The sequence below is a fragment of the Myotis daubentonii genome, chromosome 3 (assembly GCF_963259705.1).
Source record: "Myotis daubentonii chromosome 3, mMyoDau2.1, whole genome shotgun sequence".
In the NCBI taxonomy this organism is placed as follows: Eukaryota; Metazoa; Chordata; class Mammalia; order Chiroptera; family Vespertilionidae; genus Myotis; species Myotis daubentonii.
Genome location: NC_081842.1, coordinates 203,349,146 through 203,367,675, shown reverse-complemented (window position 1 = coordinate 203,367,675; position 18,530 = coordinate 203,349,146). Strand labels below are relative to the sequence as shown.

Sequence of the window (18,530 nt, the reverse complement as noted above, 5' to 3'; positions counted from 1 at the left end):
AAGGCACGCTTTAAAATTAAATGCCCATTGCATTTTGAAGTTATTTATTACATGTTCTTACAAGCTAATATCTTTTTAAAGTATGATACTTTGTAAAACACTGTGTAATATGAAGCGAGAATTCTTGTGATCCGTCCACAATGTGTTAATTATCCTGTGCAATATAGCTTTTGGAGAACTGTATGGCCATGAAGTATAGGACACTTGCAACAATAATTGTGAAGTTAAGAGTAGGCTAGCCATGTAGTTACTCCAGAACTGTGTTCTCCTACCACCATTTTTTGTTTCTCAGTGTTTGTGTTTTGATGTATTCCCCATTACATACATTGTGCCCAATTTGGTCAGCAAATGCTAAAACTCAGCATCGAATCTTTACTCTTTAAATCCTGCACCATTTTAGTTTTTCTGTAATTGCTATTTGTCTTTTCAACCCCCCATTTAGTAGAAAGAGTTCGTGTAATCTGGTTAATGGCTGTCATTTTGGAGGACACCTAAAATGGCACACAGTTATATAGCAAATAAGGTAGATACGTCATTCAATTAGTTGCTAAATAAAATGGAGATGGTGAAGTCCTAGGATAAGGGAAAGCATTTGTTCCCATTATACAGAGGTAATAACTAATATATATGGGCACTACCCACAAATAGGTTACATGCAGAGGAACCCCCAGATGCCCCAGTACAGTTCCCCCCAGCCCGGCTCGGCCTTATCTCCGCGTCAGCCTTCTGGAGGACAGATGCACACAGGCATGGGCTCCTACCAGCAGAACTCCATGGGGAGCTATGGTCCTCAGGGGAGTCAGTATGGCCCACAAGGTGAGTATACTACCCAGTTAGGAGTACATGGAGATGAGACGAGAAAACAGTTCCTTGTCTGATATGCTGCTGTCTGGGTGTAAAGAGTAGAACTGTTGTTGCCCTTAATTCACCAAAGCCAGGCCCTAAAGTAGGGCAGGACTGTCATCATGGGAAAATCCTTGAATGGGGATAAGGTGTTTAGCTCAGGACTGAGTACAGACACTCAATAAATGGTAATTATCCATTATTATACTTATTTTTAGTATATTAGTCCTAATAGAATGGATCTTTCTTCAAAATTAGCCCTAGACAGACAAAAGATGAATGTCTTTCATATAGCATGGGAAAGAAGGTAAGAATGTAGAAAGGAAACAATTCCTGGATAGCAGCAAAGCCAGCCTTGCCTGCCAGTCCCTCTTGCTCTGTGCTATCTTTAAGATGAGGGGACAACTGAGGCCCATCTTTATATGTTTCTACCCTCCTTTTAATCTTTTTTTTTTAAATATATTTTATTGATTTTTTTACAGAGAAGAAGGGAGAGGGATAGAGAGTTAGAAACATCGATGAGAGAGAAACATCAATCAGCTGCCTCCTGCACACTCCCTACTGGGGATGTGCCCGCAACCAAGGTACATGCCCTTGACCAGAATCAAACCTGGGACCCTTCAGTCTGCAGGCCAACGCTCTATCCACTGAGCCAAACCGGTTCGGCTAATCTTTTTTTTAATGGGGTAAAATTGGGCTCTTTCTAAACCAGTTCTCAAATGATTCCTATTGTTTTTCATCTTTGGAATTTTAGAGTTTGAGCATTAGTGAGTTGCTAATGAATCACTAATCAAGTCTCTGTGTGTGTCTTCTTTCCTCCTTCTTCTCCCAGGAGGCTACCCCAGGCAACCAAACTATAATGCCTTGCCCAATGCTAACTACCCCAGTGCAGGCATGGCTGGAAACATGAACCCTATGGGTGCTGGAGGTCAGATGCATGGGCAGCCTGGTATCCCGCCTTATGGCACACTCCCTCCAGGGAGAATGAGTCATGCCTCCATGGGCAACCGGCCTTATGGCCCTAACATGGCCAATATGCCACCTCAGGTTGGGTCAGGGATGTGTCCCCCACCAGGGGGCATGAACCGGAAAACACAAGAAACTGCTGTCGCCATGCATGTTGCTGCCAACTCTATCCAAAACAGGTAAGGCCTGGGAAGTGAAGAGGGCGTTAGCGTAAGGATATAAATTGTAGAATCATTCAGGTCATTGAGATACTTCTGGACCTAAATCATGTCATTATGGTAAATATGCATTTTATTAAGAGCTCTTTAAAAACTAGCCTTTCTTATAGTAAAAACACAACAAAAGTTCTGATTGTTAAATATCATAAATTGGTATCAAATTTCATATGACCAGATATCATATGTAAAGAACTTTATAAAGCACAGGTTATTTTGATTCATAAAAATTAAGTCTTCAGAGTTTCTTCATTTCTTCTGTCAATGTAGTTTCTTAGTTTCCAAAATAATACATATGATTTGAATCTGTGGTATGAGAAATAAAGGATGGTAGGGTTGTGATTTGTCATTTTTCCTACTGTTCTGTGTGGTCCTGTGCAGTTGACTCTAGTGCTAAAGTGCAGAAGGCTCATGTGATTTGGTTTAATGACTTGGAGATTCATCTCTTCTTTCTTGGCCATGGGCTTCAGTGAATATGATTCCTCTTTTTTTTGTTGTTGTTGTTGTTGTTAATATATTTTTATTGGTTTCAGGGAGAGGGAGATAGAAACATCAGTGATGACAGAGAATCATTGATCAGCTGCCTCCTGCACACCCCCTATTGAGGATTGAACCCGCAACCTGGGCATGTGCCCTGACCAGGAACCAAACCATGACCTCCTGGTTCATAGGTCAACACTCAACCACTGAACCACACCGGCCTGGCTAATTCCTCTATTTTTGAAGGCACTGTCCTGTCCTTATACTCCATTATTGGTGCCTATAGTTCTTAAAGTGATTAGTCTTATTAGGATGTTAATAAGCCAAGGTAGAATAGGGTGATTGACTGTAACTGTAAAGAGGTGGGTTTAGTTAGTACTTGAGAATGATGAAAGCACTAAGTGTGTAGTGGGCCCATCAAAAAAGAATGCCACGCCTTCCCCGCTTCCGCCAAGTGCTTCTGCTGAGGGCTCCAGTTTGGTTGAGGTTGAATGTGACAAAGAGGGTAAAATTGAGCAATACAGGCCTTTTGGCATAGAGAGGGCTCTCTAAATGGAAACATGCTTGACTTTGAAGGTGCCCTAGAGGCTGGGAGTACTTAAGAGACAGGGTAGGACTTCATCCTTCAAGGAGTGTTTCCTTTAAATTGAGCTATGGTTTCCCATTTGGGGCTTGAGCCCTTTTAGAAGCTTTTGTGGGAAGTGGAAGATAAAAATATCTAGGTCAGGTAGTGCGTGATTGTGGTTTGGGGGACCCATACACTTTTTCTTTGTTAGCCTAACTAGATGATCTTGACTCACACAACCCTATGTAGTGCAAGTCCAAATCTGAAAGATTAGTGTCCCTAACTCTGGTCTTTCTCGTGCTCTTTCTCTCTCTCTCTTCTCACCTTCTTTCTCAGGCCACCAGGCTACCCCAATATGAATCAAGGGGGTATAATGGGAACTGGACCTCCCTATGGACAAGGGATTAATAGTATGGCTGGCATGATCAACCCTCAGGGACCTCCATATCCAATGGGTGGAACCATGGCCAACAATTCAGCAGGTAAGTCCTAGTCATTGTTCAGCCCAGGAATTTCTTCCAGAGTGATCTTCATGTCACAAACCTATTGAAGAATATTTTTCTTTTTTATAGGGATGGCAGCCAGCCCAGAGATGATGGGCCTTGGAGATGTCAAGTTAACTCCAGCCACCAAAATGAACAACAAGGCTGATGGGACACCCAAGACAGAATCCAAGTCTAAAGTAATGATTTATATCTTGACTCTTCTCAACTTTCTGTCCATCCTTTCCAGTGATAGGAAGAGGGTGATTAGACTTTAGCCCAGCCGTGGGCAAACTACGGCCTGCAGGCCGGATCCGGCCCGTTTGAAATGAATAAAACTAAAAAAAAAAAAAAAGACCGTACCCTTTTATGTAATGATGTTTACTTTGAATTTATATTAGTTCACACAAACACTCCATCCATGCTTTTGTTCCGGCCCTCCGGTCCAGTTTAATAAGAACCCATTGTGGCCCTCGAGTCAAAAAGTTTGCCCACCCCTGCTTTAGCCTATTAAGACACCAAATAGATAGTCTCAGATAAGGTTGTTTCCCCTTCTTATGAAGGGTCCCAGGATAATAGCTCAGTAAATTAGGTTTGAGTTAGTCTATAATGATCTCACAGCTGTTATAGAGGAAATGCCAGATCTGCAGTGTAGATTCTCTGTGAAACTGTGCCCCCTGTCTTTGTGCATTGTTAGATGGTATATAACGTGGGCAACAAGTTGTTGTCTTCCTGTACAGTACTAAGAGCAGCAGGAATGGTTGGTGTCCTGTATTCTATAAAATGGGAAATGAGGCAGGTGGGGTTTGGTCCTTGACCTCCCTGTAGGCTGGTACTGAGTGTGCTGGCTGTTGGGTCATGTGGCAACCTGGGGACCTGTTCAGTGTTTGAGTCATTTAAAACATTTCTGCCCTTTGTCATACTTCATTTTTCCTATTTTATAAAGTAGGGGAAATTAAATATCATAGCAGATACCTTCTATGGACTTTCACCTCTGGCTCCCAGACCCTATTAGCCATCCTGTCTTAGACAGGATGCCATCCAAAGCCTTTCAAGCAGTTGAAAGTCCCTTTCTTGAGAGTAGGTAAAGTTTATTTTTCATTTTAGTCCATCCCATTGTCTCAAGATCATTATTTGAGTTTCTTAAGTTCTCTGAAACAGTCTATAAAAGTGTGTCTAGCCCCTGCCAGGGGCTCAGTTAGTTGGGTCGTCATCCTGTACACCAAAATGGTTGTGGGTTCGATCCCCAGTCAGGGTGCATACAGGAGGCAGCTGATCAATGTTTCTCTCTCTCTCTCTCTCTCTCTCCTCTCTTTTCTTACCCTTCCCCTCCCCCCTTTCTCCTCTCCCTTCCTCTCTCTGTGAAAATCAATAAAAACATCCTTGGGTGAGGATTTATTTAAAAAGAGTGTGGCCCTAGCCGGTTTGGCTCAGTGGATAGAGCGTCCGTCGGCATGCAGACTCAAGGGTCTCAGGTTCAATTCCGGTAAAGGGCATGTACCTTGGTTGCGGGCACATCCCCAGTAGGTAATGTGCAGGAGGCAGCTGATCGATGTTTCTCTCTCATCGATGTTTCTAAACTATCCCTCTCCCTTCGTCTCTGTAAAAAAAATCAATAAAATATATAAAAAATAAAATAAAATAAAAAGAGTGTGTACAGGTCCTGAATAAGTAGTGTGGGTAGTGGTAGTGATATTGATGTCAGCTGGACAAGGATTTGACACTCAGCCCTTCTACTTAAAAGCTATGAGATCGTAGACATGGCCTCCTTGTGCCTGCTTTTTTATCTTTTAAGAGGAAGATAATTTACAATGTCTAATATGTAAAGGCATCTAGCACAGCACCTAAAGCAGTGGTTCTCAACCTTCTGGCCCTTTAAATACAGTTCCTCATGTTGTGACCCAGCCATAAAATTATTTTCATTGCTACTTCATAACTGTAATGTTGCTACTGTTATGAATCGTAATGTAAATATCTGATATGCAGGATGGTCTTAGGCGACCCCTGTGAAAGGGTTGTTCAACCGCCAAAGGGGTCGTGACCCACAGGTTGAGAACTGCTGACCTAAAGGGTAATATATATAGTCAGTATTTTCCTTCCTTTACAGGACGAAGGTCTACCTATCTATCTTTTGGCCTTTCCGCCTTACAAAAGCAGGGCAGGTGATAGTAACCATCCCAGAATAAGAAGCTTTATCACTGCCCTAATTAAGGAACTTCTAAGACCCTTGGCATAGTCTTTGAATCTAACAAGTTCCTAAGAATCTTGACCTTCCCCTTCCAGAAATCCAGTTCTTCTACTACAACCAATGAGAAGATCACCAAGTTGTATGAGCTGGGTGGTGAGCCTGAGAGGAAGATGTGGGTGGACCGTTATCTGGCCTTCACGGAGGAGAAGGCCATGGGCATGACAAATCTGCCTGCTGTGGGTAGGAAACCTCTGGACCTCTATCGCCTGTATGTGTCTGTGAAGGAGATTGGTGGATTGACTCAGGTGAGTGCCTAGGACTTGGCTTCCCCTGTGTTTTCAATAAGCCTCTCTCAAGATACTCAGTGGTTTTACCTGGCTTTACCCTCTCCTGCTCTCTGAGTCACATACTGACAGACCTGGGAGCAAGGGCTTCTAGAAAATAAGGCTTCCAAAAGGCTGAGACTTCCCTGGGTAGGATGAAGTATTAGCATTACATTTACTATATGTCTGGGGTCCCACTGGGTTACAAAGATGGGGAAAGTCTGTGGGCAATTCTGATTCCATGGGAGGCAGTCTGGCATAGTAGATAATAGCAAGATTCAGAGAGGTAGGCCTGGTTTTGAAACCTGTCTTAACCACTTATATGTGACCTCAATAAAGGTTCATAACCACTCAGCCCTAACATTTCTTATTTACAAAATAGTGACAGTGTACCCTGCTAGACTGTCTAAAGCTAGAAGTAATAAAGCTTTCAGCAAGATTTCTGCCACATAAATTGGTCTGCAAGATGGTACAGGGGCAGTCAGAGTAGTTGCCGACCCTTTTCAGGAAACTTTGCAGTAAAGATGAGATTTCAGGAGCTATTTAATAGAAATTGTTTGTGAAGGGGGAAGTAGGTGGGAAATTGTGTTTAATTAGTTACTCTGCATGGGTGACTGAAGAGAATGAATTCATCTCTGCTACAAACAACTGAATACCACCCTAAGCCTTGCCTCTGCCCTGATACCTTACAGCTAGCTTTGTTTTACTCTCAGCCCAAGAGGCAAACAGGTGAGGCAATGCTGACAGCACACTCTGGCTTGCAAACTTTTCCTCCAGTGTGTGTTCTGTAGTCATCAGACCAGGAGCCTGCTGTTGGTCCTGAGTTTGTGGCTGAGCTCAGGGGAGTTGTGGCTGGGAGGGATGTATTCCAAACCTTCTAAATCAGAAGAGGAAAACAGCTGTCACCAGCAGAAAAGAAAGTGATTGGAATGAAGCCAACCAACAGTCAGTTATGAATTCCTTCTCCCTTCAGGCTTAATTTCCCTCCCCCACAAAGGAAAGCAAAACAAAACAAGACACGTGTGCACCGCCACATAAGTGGCGTGGGAAGCAAAGCCACAGAGGCTTCTGAAGTGACCCTGAGCTTATTCCTGCCGTTCTCCTTGGTGCTAGTTCTCACACACAAGCCTCTCCTGCCTGTAAAGAAAGGAGGGAGTTTTGGGTTAGGTTTGGCATACTTTTAATTGTGTGGGCGTCTGAATTTAAGATGAGTTAGTACAGAGAAAATCCCAAAGCCTAGGCCTGTGTTAGTTTACAAAAGGATGCCAACCTTTTAGATGCTATGTTGTAATTGAACTCTAAAGACAGTGCAGAGGAGAAACAGTGCTGTTAGAAGTTAGTTTGTGAAGGCTCCAGAAAGGCAAAAGGTAAGTTCTGAGCTTTTCTGCAACATTTGTAAGTAGGGTTTAGGTAGAGGGAGGAGCCATTCCAGTTGACTGGCCCAGGTGGCCTGGAGATGGGAAGTCTGGGATGTACACTACCAACACCATCTCCAACCTTCAAAGCTCAGCTCAGCTCAGTTGTTACCTTCTCTAGGAAGTTTTCCTGGTCACCTTCCCTCCATCTAGATCAGTGATGGCGAACCTTTTGAGCTCGGCGTGTCAGCATTTTGAAAAACCCTAACTTAACTCTGGTGCCGTGTCACATATAGAACTTTTTTGATATTTGCAACCATAGTAAAACAAAGATTTATATTTTTGATATTTATTTTATATATTTAAATGCCATTTAACAAAGAAAAGTCAACCAAAAAAATGAGTTCGTGTGTCACCTCTGACACGCGTGTCATAGGTTCGCCATCACTGATCTAGATGGTTCTTCTCTTTGCTTCCTTATCACTCTTCTCTCTGGTATCATTAGTACCAGGTCAACAGGTATCACAACATACTGAATTTCCTTTGTGGATTGGGACTGGAAAGCCAGTGTTCCCCACCCTTGAGAGGCAAATAAGCATCTATGATAATAAAAGCAGAATATGCTAATTAGACTGGATGTCCTTCTGGACAAAGCCGGGGCTGTGAGGGAAGCCTGCGTCCCGGGTGCCTGCCTGCGGCCGGAGGGAAGCCCAGGTGCCGGGTGCTTGAGGGAATCCACTGCCGGCAGCCGGGGGAAGGAAGGCCTACTCCTGCACGAATTTCGTGCATCAGGTCTCTAGTAGAATACATGAAGAAGGAGACCTGCCTGGCCACAGCAGAAAGGGTAACTAAAGGGATTGGAAATGGTGTGTCCTAAAGCTGAGGAAAGGAGGCAGGACTAGGCTGGCTTCTGGGAAGGCACAAAAGAAGTTACAGGGTCCCGAGCATCTGGGTAATCAGGACAGTGACTGGTGAGGGAAAGGGGCTTGTAGTTACACGTCACTGAGATGCAGGGGAGTAGAGAGGCACAAGAATGTCAAATTTACAAGGAGCCTCACACTGAAAAAAAAAAAATCAAATTTGAAAAGCCCCAGTTTGACAAAGTAAGTCAAGCAGGGTGATGTTGATTACTACACATCCCCATTTTATAAAATGTTCATTTTTATTGGTACATTTAAAATAGGATTCGGATTTGATGGTGATTGCACATACTTTTTCAGCAGTACACGTGTACAGATCATACCTTCTTAATTCTGTTCTCTAATAGTGATGTGAAATTTGCCCTGATAGTTGCAGTGACCTGTGGGATAGAACCTACTGAGAGTAGAGGAAAGCCAGCACGAATTTAATGTTTATTGTGGATTGTCCACCAAGTGGGGTTAATAACTTTTGTGGTTAACTGAGAATTGTGATTCTACAAAAGATGGGTACCTAGTAGTCTGATGAGGGTTGGGACTTGTGGGCAGGAAGATGTACCCTGGCTTTTCTGGTTGCTTATGCAGGTCAACAAGAACAAAAAATGGCGGGAACTTGCGACCAACCTCAATGTTGGCACTTCAAGTAGTGCTGCCAGCTCCTTGAAAAAGCAGTACATCCAGTGTCTCTATGCCTTTGAGTGTAAGATTGAACGTGGAGAAGACCCTCCCCCAGACATCTTTGCAGCTGCTGATTCCAAGAAGTCCCAGCCCAAGATCCAGCCTCCCTCTCCAGGTAGGGGTTGGGTGAGCTCCACCAAGGCTCACCCTTCAAAGGTAGTATTCAAGTGTCCAGTCTCCTTGTTCACCAGCACCTGCCACCAGGGTGTATGCTCTGCTCTGACCTGCCCTATCACACAGGACGTAATAGGTTGGCAGACTAAAGAACAGGCTGTGGCGACTCCCTTGGGAAGTAGGCTGCAGCAACCCTTAAGTTTCAATTTTCATTGTGTACCTGGCATCTTGCCAAGTGTTTGTAAACTAGAGAGTGGGAGGGATATTAGAGGAGTGGGAAAACTGACAATAGCAGTGAGGCAAGACCATCTGGGAGCTTTGGCCCATTGATGTCAGTGCCTTAGAATGCAGCTCAGACTAGAGCCCTGAATTCCCCGAAGAGCTGAGATGGTAATGAATGGGAAGGAAATGGTGGAGAGAGGATATGAATGGACCTCTGATGCGAGTGCCTCTGCCAGTGCTCCTTTCTGAGAGGAGTCTGGGCCCTGGGCAAGCATGGGAAAGCCAGGACTCCTAGAAGATTGTTGTAAACACATATGCTCCGGTGTTGACCTCCGAGGGTGTAATGAGTGCCTGAGATGACTCATCAGCTGGAGAGGCCCAAGCAGTGGGATATCTGCTTCTGGGAATGGTAACTAATAGAAACATTAATTACTGGTGATTCTGTGCTCTTCAGCTTAGAGGAACATTTGAACCTGAGTGATGACACTGCTAGATGCTTCCGAATAGGAGCTCCTAGGCTCCTAATGTGCACTGCTGGTTTGGGTCTTCCCTACCCACGATTCTGGGGGCTTTGGGAGCTTATCCGCCAGCATTACATGGTGCGACCTGGTCCTTGGAGGGAAGTAAAGTAGGGAAGCTGGCAGAGACTCAAGGAGTCAACAGCATGGTGATGGCTTCATCACACCACTCCTTTTCTCCAAATGTGAAACAGCAAGTACCATGATAGAGACCTCAAATTCCCTGACCTGGCCTTGAGATTCCCTGTGGAGAAAGGTGATTTAGGCTTTAAAGACCCTAACTTTAGCCTTATAACAATGTTTTCTGAAGAGATCCCCGGGTGTATATTTCTGTGAGAAAGAAACACTTTCCTGCTCACCCTTCATCTCTGTTCACAGCTGGATCAGGGTCTATGCAGGGGCCACAGACACCTCAGTCAACCAGCAGTTCCATGGCAGAAGGGGGAGACCTGAAGCCACCAACTCCAGCATCTACACCACATAGTCAGATCCCTCCCTTGCCAGGCATGAGGTAAGGCCACAAGCAGAGCAGATGGTTTGGGGAACCCTAGGCAGAAGTCCATGAGCTCCTATGCAGCCTGGTGACTCTGCTGTCCAGCCAGTGACTCTCATGTGTCCTGTGTTATCAGAGGAATTGCTTTATTTGGGATTTAATTGACTTTTCTTATTCTGGAGCAGGAGCAATTCAGTCGGGATCCAGGATGCTTTTCCTGATGGAAGTGACCCCACATTCCAGAAACGGAATTCCATGACTCCAAACCCTGGGTACCAGCCCAGTATGAATACCTCTGACATGATGGGTCGCATGTCCTATGAGCCAAATAAGGATCCTTATGGCAGCATGAGGAAAGGTGACCAGTTGCTGTTGGCCTTGTACTTTTGAGGACAGAGCCAGGGAAGTGGGATGATAGCTTGAGAGTAGTTCAGGGTTCTGGTCGAGCCATCCGCTGAGATAAGGCATTTTTAAACCTAACTATCCCTCTTTATCCCCGCCTCCGTGTCTTCCTCTCCCTGGTCTCATCATCTTATCCCTTAACAAGTGTGTGTTCTTTGCTGAATAAGGCCTCTGTAGATCTCTGTTTTAAACCTGTCGGGAAAACAAAAGGAACAACCTGGAGCTCTGAAGAGGGCATGGGTCTTTGGGGCAAGCAAAGTGTAGACTGCTAGGCTTGCTCACCTACCAGTTTGCTCACTGCCTGCCTTTCTACACCCAGCTCCAGGGAGCGATCCCTTCATGTCCTCAGGGCAGGGCCCCAACGGCGGGATGGGGGACCCCTACAGCCGAGCTGCCGGCCCTGGGCTGGCAAATGTGGCAATGGGACCACGACAGCACTATCCTTATGGAGGTCCTTATGACAGAGTGAGGTAAGCATGACCCCCACTCCTGTCTCACCCCAGAACCCCACGGCTATAGTGGGCTCCACATGCTTCTTTGCTTTTGTTTAGGACGGAGCCTGGAATAGGACCTGATGGAAACATGGGGAGCACTGGAGCCCCACAGCCGAATCTCATGCCTTCCAACCCAGACTCGGGGATGTATTCTCCTAGCCGCTACCCCCAACAGCAGCAGCAGCAGCAGCAACGGTGAGTGAAGCCTGGTCTCAGTGCCCCTGTGCCTCTGGCTTTGCCATTTCCTACACTGATCCTGTTTTTCTCTCTCCTGCAGACATGATTCCTATGGCAATCAGTTCTCCACGCAAGGCACCCCTTCCGGCAGCCCCTTCCCCAGCCAGCAGACCACAATGTATCAGCAGCAGCAGCAGGTGAGGAGGGTGGACTGACACACAGAGAGCCAGTTAGAAAACTGAGGTGGAAAGTCTAAGCAGCTCCCTAGATACTTTGGTGGTCTTCTCCCACCCAAATAGCCAGCTCTGCCTAAAGAGTCAAGTCCACAATCGCTTCTCTATTTGGAGTCCAGTCCAATTTCTAGTTCTCCAATGGGGCTAGAAACAGGCCTTATTTTGATTTTTGAACTTTTCTTTGTTTTTCTGCTTACAGCAAGGGAGAGCCGGAAGGGAATAGAAAATGACTCTTGGTTTCAGAGATAATTTGTAAACATTATTCCTTTGTTCTCTTGGAGTCTGTGTCTTCTCGAGGGGCAGAAGCAAGTCCAGTGTCTAGTATCGCCAGCCATCTTGGCAGCTGTGGTTCTTGAGTCCCTGAGTGCAAAGTATTAACTTCCCCTCTGATTGTTCCTGTTTTAGAATTACAAGCGGCCGATAGATAGCACATACGGCCCTACTGCCAAGCGGCACGAAGGGGAGATGTACAGTGTGCCATACAGCACTGGGCAGGGGCAGCCCCAGCAGCAGCAGTTGCCGCCAGCCCAGCCCCAGCCCACCAGCCAACAACAAGCTGCCCAGCCTTCCCCTCAGCAAGATGTGTACAACCAGTATGGCAATGCATATCCTACCACTGCCACCGCTGCTACTGAGCGCCGGCCAGCAAGTGGCCCCCAGAACCAGTTTCCATTCCAGTTTGGCCGAGACCGTGTCTCAGCACCCCCTGGCTCCAGTGCCCAGCAGAACATGCCACCACAGATGATGGGTGGCCCCATACAGGCACCTGCTGAGGTTGCTCAGCAAAGCACCATGTGGCAAGGGCGTAATGACATGACCTACAATTACGCCAACAGGCAGAGCACGGGCTCTGCCCCCCAGGGCCCTGCCTATCATGGTGTGAACCGAACAGATGAAATGCTGCATACAGATCAGAGGGCCAACCATGAAGGCTCATGGCCTTCCCATGGCACACGCCAGCCTCCATATGGTCCCTCTGCTCCCGTGCCCGCCATGACAAGGCCCCCTCCTTCCAACTACCAGCCCCCACCAAGCATGCAGAATCACATTCCTCAGGTATCCAGCCCTGCTCCCCTGCCCCGGCCAATGGAGAACCGCACCTCTCCTAGCAAGTCTCCATTCCTGCACTCTGGGATGAAGATGCAAAAGGCAGGCCCCCCCGTACCTGCCTCTCACATAGCACCTGCCCCTGTGCAGCCCCCCATGATTCGGCGGGATATCACCTTCCCACCTGGCTCTGTTGAAGCCACACAGCCTGTTTTGAAGCAGAGGAGGCGACTCACCATGAAAGACATCGGTAAGGAAACCTCTCTGGGTTGTGTAATCTGCCCCTTTCCATGTTATCCGTTGTTCTCTCTCTCCTGATATTCTGGCTGAGGTTAAATCTGGTTGTGTTGACTTAAACAGAACCAAAGAAATTTGAGTAAGGAAGAAATCAGCTGACTTCGGGCTTTTACTTGAAGGAATTGCTATGCAGTGGTGTCCTAAGAGGGCCTAGAAGCCACGAGGAGAAGATGTGTGTCCTCTTTCAGATAGGAACTGCCTACATTTGCTACCTTCATAGTAGCCTGGCTGATGGGCCAGCACTGGGATTGACCACCTCCAGCCAACCTAGGCTGGGTGGATGGATGACATAGTGGTTTTGTTTCAGGAACTCCAGAGGCATGGCGGGTAATGATGTCCCTCAAGTCTGGGCTGCTGGCAGAGAGCACGTGGGCATTAGACACCATTAACATCCTGCTGTACGACGACAGCAGCGTCATGACCTTCAGCCTCAGTCAGGTGAGTACAGGTGCCTGGGGAAGGTTGGCGGTCTGAGAGGGCCTAGGCCAGTGACGGCGAACCTGTGACACGCGTGTCAGAGGTGACGCACGAACTCATTTTTTTTTTGGTTGATTTTTCTTTGTTAAATGGCATTTAAATATATAAAATAAATATCAAAAATAGAAGTCTTTGTTTTACTACGGTTGCAAATATCAAAAGATTTCTATATGTGACACGGCACCAGAGTTAAGGGTTTTTCAGAATGCTGACAAACCAAGCTCAAAAAGTTTGCCATCACTAGCCTAGGCCCTAGGATCTTATTTAAGCCGATGATGCTAAGTGACACAGGGAATTAAGCTATCCCCAGCCAATATGGTCACCTCTATCTTGCTCCCTCTCTGATATCTTCCATGCCAATACGTTGCCACTGGCCATTGACTCAGAATACTGAGAACAATAATAATTTGTATGAGGTATCAGGATTGAAAGAGAATTTGAGAGAGACTCTTTGGTATCGGTAAGAAATGCAGATTCTGTTGTCAGCGAGGACACCCATGTTTTCTAGACTACCAGGAAGAACCTGTGGTCTTCATCAATGAGCAGAATAGTTTCTTTTCCCTTTTTTAATTTCATCCACTCTGAATAGAAGAGATCTTTGTTGATCCCGTTTTCCTAAGGTGTAGAATGGGAAGTGCTGGGGGCCAGGGAGCAGTGAAGGTTAATGATGTTCTTGCAGAGGTGATTCTCCAGGCCCTCTCTCAACAGGACATGAATCTTGAGTTTTCCCAGTAACTCTTTCTTTTGATCTTTCTTAGTACCTACCAACCAACCCATCTATCAAGGAGCTGACTAAGGGGGAATTGTTATTAATAGTTACTGTTCCAAAAAAATAATAGTTACTGTTTCTTGTGCCACCACTTTGTGCCAGGTTCTTCATATTTTCTTTCATGTCATACAACAGTCTTCTGAGGCAGATGTCACCACTTAGAGATGAGTACATAGGCTCAAAGTCTTATCTTTGCCTAGGTTCACACTGCTGTTAACTGAGTCTTTCTGATTCTAAAACTTGACTTTATGTCTTGCATAATTTTGCCTCCCATGAGAAAGTAAAAGAATATTGATTGAGCAATTTCCATATTCCAGGCATTTGATATATTCCATTTAGACCTCAGAACAATCCTGTAAAGTTTAGAAATTTCTGGAAAGATGGAAAAACTACAGTTTAGAAAGTTAAGTCACCGAGCTAGTTCCTGGAAAAGCCAGAATTCAGACCTAGATCTTTCTAATTCTAAAGTCCTTATTTTTTCCATTCTGTTAAACCCTTCGACCAGAAATTGATCTGAGTGGAAATTAGTGTTTTCTTCTAGAGATAAATGGCCTGCCGATACAGGATCCAAGCTGGAATTTGGGTCCCCCTAGTACTAGCTTGGAGCAATGTTTGGTGAACCAAAGCCTCATCCTACTCATTATGTTGCATGATCTATGTAGTACTTCATTCCCTCTCTCTGCTCATGTTGTGAGGGTCATCCCACCATGCCTAGATTTGGGCTCCACTTTTCTCTCTTAATTTATTTCCTGCTCTTTCTCTTTTAGCTCCCAGGGTTGCTAGAGCTCCTTGTGGAATATTTCCGGCGTTGCCTGATTGAGATCTTTGGCATTTTAAAGGAATATGAGGTGGGTGACCCAGGGCAGAGAACACTACTGGACCCTGGGAGATGCAGCAAGGTGTCTAGTCCAGCCCCTGTGGAGGGGGAGGATGAGGAAGACCTTCTAGGTCCTAAACTAGAAGAGAAAGAAGAAGAAGAAGTAGTTGAAAATGATGAGGAGATGGCCTTTTCAAGCAAAGACAAGGCAGCCTCAGAGAATAGTGAGGAGAAACTTATTAGTAAGTTTGACAAGCTTCCAGTAAAGATCGTGCAGAAGAATGACCCGTTTGTGGTGGACTGCTCAGATAAGCTTGGGCGTGTGCAGGAGTTTGACAGTGGCCTGCTGCACTGGCGGATTGGTGGGGGGGACACCACTGAGCATATCCAGACCCACTTTGAGAGCAAGACAGAGCTGCTGCCGACCCGGCCTCATGTGCCCTGCCTACCAGTCACCCGGAAGCATGTCACAGCAGCAGAGGGTACATCAGGGACAACAGAACAGAAGGGCCCCCCACCTGATGGCCCTCCAGAAAAACGGATCACAGCCACTATGGATGATATGTTGTCCACCCGATCTAGCACGTTGACTGAGGAGGGAGCTAAAAGTGCAGAGGCTCCCAAGGAGAGCAGCAAGTTTCCATTTGGCATCAGCCCAGCACAGAGCCACCGGAACATCAAGATCCTAGAGGACGAACCCCACAGTAAAGATGAGACCCCACTGTGTACCCTTCTGGACTGGCAGGATTCCCTTGCCAAGCGCTGCGTCTGTGTCTCCAATACCATCCGAAGCCTGTCATTTGTGCCAGGTAACGACTTTGAGATGTCCAAACACCCAGGGCTGCTGCTGATCCTGGGGAAGCTGATCCTTCTACACCATAAGCATCCAGAACGGAAGCAGGCACCACTAACTTATGAGAAGGAGGAGGAGCAGGACCAAGGGGTGAGCTGCAACAAAGTGGAATGGTGGTGGGACTGCTTGGAGATGCTCCGGGAAAACACCTTGGTCACACTAGCCAACATCTCGGGGCAGTTGGACCTCTCCCCGTACCCTGAGAGCATTTGTCTGCCTGTCCTGGATGGACTCCTACACTGGGCAGTCTGCCCCTCAGCTGAAGCCCAGGACCCCTTCTCCACCCTGGGCCCCAATGCCGTCCTCTCTCCCCAGAGACTGGTCTTGGAAACCCTCAGCAAACTCAGCATCCAGGACAACAATGTGGACCTGATCCTGGCCACGCCCCCCTTCAGCCGCCTGGAGAAGTTGTATAGCACCATGGTGCGCTTCCTCAGTGACCGAAAGAACCCAGTGTGCCGGGAGATGGCCGTGGTACTGCTGGCCAACCTGGCGCAGGGAGACAGCCTGGCAGCCCGTGCCATCGCCGTGCAGAAGGGCAGCATCGGCAACCTCCTGGGCTTCCTGGAGGACAGCCTTGCTGCCACGCAGTTCCAGCAGAGCCAGGCGAGCCTGCTCCACATGCAGAACCCCCCCTTTGAGCCAACTAGTGTGGACATGATGCGGCGGGCTGCCCGTGCGCTGCTGGCCCTGGCCAAGGTGGACGAGAACCACTCAGAGTTCACGCTGTATGAGTCACGGCTGTTGGACATCTCGGTCTCACCATTGATGAACTCATTGGTTTCACAAGTCATTTGTGATGTACTGTTTTTGATTGGCCAGTCATGACAGCCGTGGGACACCTCCCTCCCTGTGTGCGTGTGCGTGTGTGGAGAACTTAGAAACTGACTGTTGCCCTTTATTTATGCAAAACCACCTCAGAATCCAGTTTACCCTGTGCTGTCCAGCTTCTCCCTTGGGAAAAAAGTCTCCTATTTCTCTTTCTTCCCAGTTCCCCTCACCTTTCTACCTTTCTGTTCCTTGTCCTCACTCCCTCAGGACCCTATCCTATTTGAAAAGACAAAGCTCTGCCTACATAGAAGACTTTTTTATTTTAACCAAAGTTACTGTTGTTTACAGTGAGTTTGGGGAAAAAAAATAAAATAAAAATGGCTTTCCCGGTCCTTGCATCAACGGGATGCCACATTTCATAACTGTTTTTAATGGTTAAAAAAAAAAGGAAAAAAATACAAAAAAAACCCTCTGAAGGACAAAAAAGGTGACTGCTGAACTGTGTGTGGTTTATTGTTGTACATTCACAATCTTGCAGAAGCCGAGAAGTTCGAAGTTGTGGACAGACCCTGTTCACTGGAGAGGCCTGTGCAGTAGAGTGTAGACCCTTTCATGTACTGTACTGTACACCTGATACTGTAAACATACTGTAATAATAATGTCTCACATGGAAAAAGAGAAAAAACCGCTGGGTCAGCAGCAAGCTGTAGTTTTTAAAAATGTTTTTAGTTAAACGTTGAGGAGAAAAAAAAAAAAGGCTTTTCCCCCAAAGTATCATGTGTGAACCTACAACACCCTGACCTCTTTCTCTCCTCCTTGATTGTATGAATAACCCTGAGATCACCTCTTAGAACTGGTTTTAACCTTTAGCTGCAGCCACTGTGCTGCCACGTGTGTATATATATGACGTTGTACATTGCACATACCCTTGGGTCCCCACAGTTTGGTCCCCCTCCCAGCTACCCCTTTATAGTATGACGAGTTAACAAGTTGGTGACCTGCACAAAGCGAGACACAGCTATTTAATCTCTTGCCAGACATCGCCCCTCCTGGCGCGATGCTGTACAGGTCTCTGTAAAAAGTCCTTGCTGTCTCAGCAGCCAATCAACTTATAGTTTATTTTTTTCCTGGGTTTTTGTTCTGTTTTGTTTTCTTTCTAATCGAGGTGTGAAAAAGTTCTAGGTTCAGTCAAAGTTCCTGATGAAGAAACACAATTGAGATTTTTTCAGTGATAAAATCTGCATATTTGTATTTCAAACAATGTAGCTAAAATGATGTAAATTCCTCCTTTTTTCCTTTTTTGGCTTAATGAATATCATTTATTCAGTATGAAATCTTTATACTATATGTTCCACGTGTTAAGAATAAATGTACATTAAATCTTGGTAAGACGTTTGTGACGCTTTTTGTTTTCAAACTATTCAAAAGTTTGACCCTTTGGGGGTGTGGTTCCTGATCTTGCAATTCTCCCTTGTTGTGTGCTCTCTAAAAGGTAGCATCCTGGACCCTGTCATTTCTGCTTCATATTTTACTTTACTTTCCATGGTGTAAGTTTAAATTTAAGAAAGCTGAGATTTCACCTGCAAGAGGAAGTTTTAGGCATTAAAAGCATGTTAGCTTCTTGAAATAAAGTGAGTTTATTTTTTATTTTTTTTATTTTTTTAAATATATTTTATTGATCTTTTACAGAGAGGAAGGGAGAGAGATAGAGAGTTAGAAACATCGATGAGAGAGAAACATCGATCAGCTGCCTCCTGCACATCTCCTACTGGGGATGTGCCCGCAACCCAGGTACATGCCCTTGACCGGAATCGAACCTGGGACCTCTCAGTCT

At 45.9% G+C, this 18,530-nt stretch overlaps 1 protein-coding gene across 4 annotated transcripts in view; it reads left to right on the top strand.

Moving 5' to 3' along the window:
* Window positions 1-18,085, top strand: part of ARID1A (AT-rich interaction domain 1A) — a 77,434-nt gene extending 59,349 nt beyond the window's left edge. For 2 of the 4 annotated variants that reach the window (XM_059690690.1, XM_059690689.1), the window contains exons 7-20: window positions 649-816; window positions 1,676-1,988; window positions 3,406-3,551; window positions 3,642-3,751; window positions 5,835-6,044; window positions 8,920-9,127; window positions 10,245-10,377; window positions 10,545-10,717; window positions 11,081-11,231; window positions 11,313-11,450; window positions 11,533-11,629; window positions 12,071-12,962; window positions 13,317-13,447; window positions 15,023-18,085. In XM_059690690.1, the coding sequence (XP_059546673.1) occupies window positions 649-816; window positions 1,676-1,988; window positions 3,406-3,551; window positions 3,642-3,751; window positions 5,835-6,044; window positions 8,920-9,127; window positions 10,245-10,377; window positions 10,545-10,717; window positions 11,081-11,231; window positions 11,313-11,450; window positions 11,533-11,629; window positions 12,071-12,962; window positions 13,317-13,447; window positions 15,023-16,753 (4,601 nt within the window). In that variant the 3' untranslated portion in view covers window positions 16,754-18,085. Of the gene's footprint in view, window positions 1-648; window positions 817-1,675; window positions 1,989-3,405; window positions 3,552-3,641; window positions 3,752-5,834; window positions 6,045-8,919; window positions 9,128-10,244; window positions 10,378-10,541; window positions 10,718-11,080; window positions 11,232-11,312; window positions 11,451-11,532; window positions 11,630-12,070; window positions 12,963-13,316; window positions 13,448-15,022 lie in introns of all 4 variants that reach the window. The other 2 variants (XM_059690688.1, XM_059690687.1) reach the window with 1 other exon arrangement.
* Window positions 18,086-18,530: the final 445 nt, after the last annotated feature.